The 3,330-nt window shown below is 31.9% G+C and overlaps 1 protein-coding gene across 1 annotated transcript; it reads right to left on the reverse strand.

Annotated features, from left to right (window-relative positions):
* Nucleotides 1-675: 675 nt before the first annotated feature.
* On the reverse strand, nucleotides 676-2,681 carry LOC21402413 (probable 2-oxoglutarate-dependent dioxygenase AOP1). The gene is made up of 3 exons (XM_010112017.1): nucleotides 2,305-2,681; nucleotides 1,423-1,747; nucleotides 676-915 (listed from the first exon to the last, which is right to left on the reverse strand). Exons 1-3 carry the CDS (start codon nucleotides 2,679-2,681, stop codon nucleotides 676-678), a joined length of 942 nt encoding a protein of 313 aa, XP_010110319.1.
* Between the last annotated feature and the right edge of the window lie 649 nt (nucleotides 2,682-3,330).

The following is a 3,330-nucleotide window of genomic DNA, read 5'->3' on the forward strand; positions in this document are numbered from 1 at the left end:
ACAAAACTATGCATGTTATCATCTTGTTATAAATAATACTACTTTTCGTTTTTTGTTTTAATTTTTTTTGGGTCGTATATGTTTGTTAATTACTAATATACATTATTTTTTAATGCTTTATTGTTATTTACTCTAGCTACTATGTCGATCGATGATTCTTGGTTTGTAGTAAAACCTACTTTACATAAACATTTAGTCAAAGGAAAATTATTCCCCAAGAAAGCTTCATAAGAGCTAAAGAAGTACAAACATATTATTAAAGAACAGTATGAAAAGAACTCCCCCTTTTAATATCGATGACTTTACTCACATTTTGCCTCAAAACGTATGGAAAGAATATACCCATGATTTTTACGAAAGTCCATCTTCAGCTCGTAAACGTTAAGATATATGTATTTGAAAGGGAAATTGCACTCCATTCAATACACTGCAAACCAGCAATTAGAGACTTAAAACCTCCACATGGAGTTTTGAAACATAAACTCTTGAGACAGAACTAGATGAAGCTATCTCATGAGTTTCAATTTCTTCACACAATCAATCAAGCAAGTACGTACGTAGCTGGTATAGCTACGTATTTTATTTTTCCACGGTACTGAAGGCGTGGCCAATTTTATTAACACACTAGTACTGTTATTGCATAAGAGAACAGAAGCGTCTTGATCAACACACATCTCAAATACCACAGAAGGCATTAATAGGACAGTTTTTATCTCTATCTTCTGACAGTAAGTAACGATTGTATTCAGCATGATCAAATGGTTTATAACGTAATGGATATTCATCGTCGATCAGCTCCTCGGGAACCTGCATCACCCCCTTGATGAATGTAAATAATCCAGCGGAATACCTGATTTTGTCTTCTGACACCATCACTTGATGCTCACAAGAACGAACTCTGTCGTTACTCCATACCTAGAACAATAAAAGATCATATTACATTATATATTAAGTGCACAATGATACACTATTATATAAGTACATCCTCAATGTATTTTTTTTTCCTTGGGGTTATATTTTCTTGTTTTTTTTCGAGGATTTTTTTTTTTGTATTTATTGTATTAATAAAAGGAGTAATGGGTTTAGTCACGAGAGATGAGTAGTTGTTCGGTACAAACCTAATTGGCATTCGAATTTCTGCTTTGATATTAGTTGTCCGTTCTCATTAGTTTATTTTTATTTTATTTTTACTTTTTTAAAAAGTATATCCTGATCATTGAACTAAATCAATAAATAGCAGGTTTTGAATTGTAAGCAATGAATTAAAAGAGAATTTGAGTAACAAGCTTAAACCCTCCTATACCTATAATAATAATTATTATTGCTTAAATTATACATATATATATCCATATATATATGAAGCTCAAACTTGATTTTGATCACTAATCCTAAATATATATATATATATATATATAAATGTACCTTGAGTACGTCGCCTGCAATGACAAAAAGAGATGAAGGTTTGGGTTTGACATCAATCCACTGACCATCCTTTGTCTTGATCTGCAGACCTTTGACTTGATGTTGATGAAGTATGGATAAGAAGGTAGAATCTGTGTGAGCACCTATTCCAACTTCACTCTCATTGGTCTGATGAGGTGCTTTGTATTTGAAGAAACGGCACACGTAAAATCTTTTCTCCCAAAACGAGTTAAAAAGCCCCTCCACACCATAGTTCTCAAACACCATTCTTGTTACCATTTCGTGAAGTACTTCTATCCTCTTTGAGAAGGAGTGCACAGAATCACTAAATTGAGACATATTTTATATAGAAGAAAACATGTTAGAGGCCGTGATTATATTTTATGTTCTAATTAAAACAATGAAAAGTGATACGTAAATTATTTAATAACAATTAGAGACTTTCAGGTCAAGTCTAAGATCCACAGTACAGATTATATTATAAAAAATAAAAAATAAAAAATAAAAAATAAAAAAGAGAGAGAGAGAGAGTGCTTGCCTAGCAAAACTTTATTCACCCGCCGAAAAGCCTTTATTTTTATTTCTACTACTATAAAGTTTTTATTTTTGTGAATCTTACAGAATATAACCGGAGTAGCTTAGAACATCTCAGCCAAAATTAGAAAGAGACAATAAAAACAAAAAATAAAATCTAAAACCTCTTGGAGAGATTTCTAAAAGAACCATCGAAAACCAATAATATTTTGCACTTTTCACAGAATTAACGGGTACATAGAACAACAAGCATGCATGCAATATTGATATAAATATAAGTGTGTGTGTGTGTGTGTGTGTGTGTGTGTGTGTGTGTGTATATATATATATATATTTATATGTATATACCGGAAAGAATTGTTCCCTGCAGGCCACATAATATTAGTAAAATATTCAACTTCTTCTAGAGTTGTTGCACTATCAAGTGCGATAGACTCATAGAGAGGAAGTTCAGGAAGTCCTGCAATATAGCCAATTTTGCCAGGTCTAGTACTTGTTTTCTGCATTTTGGTTTCTTTTGGAAGATTAAAAACATCTTCAGCTGCATCAAATATTGAGTTATGAAGTTCAAAAGGAAATTGGTCACAAACAATTTCCAAACAGCCATACTCTTCGAATCCGTATCGGACTTGTTTGAGCGCCGAAATCCATGAATCAGATCCAGGCTTCAAATGTTCTTCCTTAAAATTTATAACAGGAATTTTTTGCTCTGCTAGAGATCCCATAATGATCTCAATATTAACTGCTGTTGTTATTTTCGGGTATACTTCGTAAGAATAGCTGAATCGTACTTAGATATATAGTTAATTTTATAGTTTATATTTTGCTCTAATTAGGAAAAAAAAAAAATGTTCCATGGCCGGCAAAATATATCTTGACAAAGACTGTAAACTTTATTTTGGTTTCGAGTCTGTGACAGTCACAATTACTTATACTTATATGTTTATAAAGACTAAATCAAAAGGCTCACGCTACCTGAAAGGAAAAGATCGAGAAAACGATAATTAGTAAATCCATATTATATATATTTTGTATTCAACCATTTGCACTTTTCATGTTTCCTTTTAAGTCAGGCGTTGACGACTAATTGATCACGTTTCATATGCGACAAAGGAAACTGAAAATTACAACATAAAGTTGCCCTTCATTTCCCTTGGTTAACAAATTTATGATTGAGCTAGCATAAGCTCAGGTATATATATTTGCATCCAAAAGTCTCTGTTGATTTCGTCATTATATCTCTTACTTTTATGTGTTTTGTCAATTATCGCTTGGACGATTATAATCACATTAATCACTTGAAAAAGACGTATAATCTCAATTCTCAAGTTAAATTTAAGCGGAGTTGATTTATGTATGATATTGCTCTGTATC

This window comes from Morus notabilis, unplaced genomic scaffold, assembly GCF_000414095.1.
Source record: "Morus notabilis unplaced genomic scaffold, ASM41409v2 Scaffold151, whole genome shotgun sequence".
Taxonomy (NCBI): domain Eukaryota; kingdom Viridiplantae; phylum Streptophyta; class Magnoliopsida; order Rosales; family Moraceae; genus Morus; species Morus notabilis.

Coding starts and splice junctions, on each gene's coding strand:
- LOC21402413 (XM_010112017.1), bottom strand. CDS start 2,681: ATGGGATCTCTAGCAGAGCAAAAAATTCCTGTTATAAATTTTAAGGAA. Junction 1,748..2,304: donor GCAGGGAACAATTCTTTCCG/GTATATACATAT, acceptor GTCTCAATTTAG/TGATTCTGTGCACTCCTTCT. Junction 916..1,422: donor TTGCAGGCGACGTACTCAAG/GTACATTTATAT, acceptor TTATTGTTCTAG/GTATGGAGTAACGACAGAGT.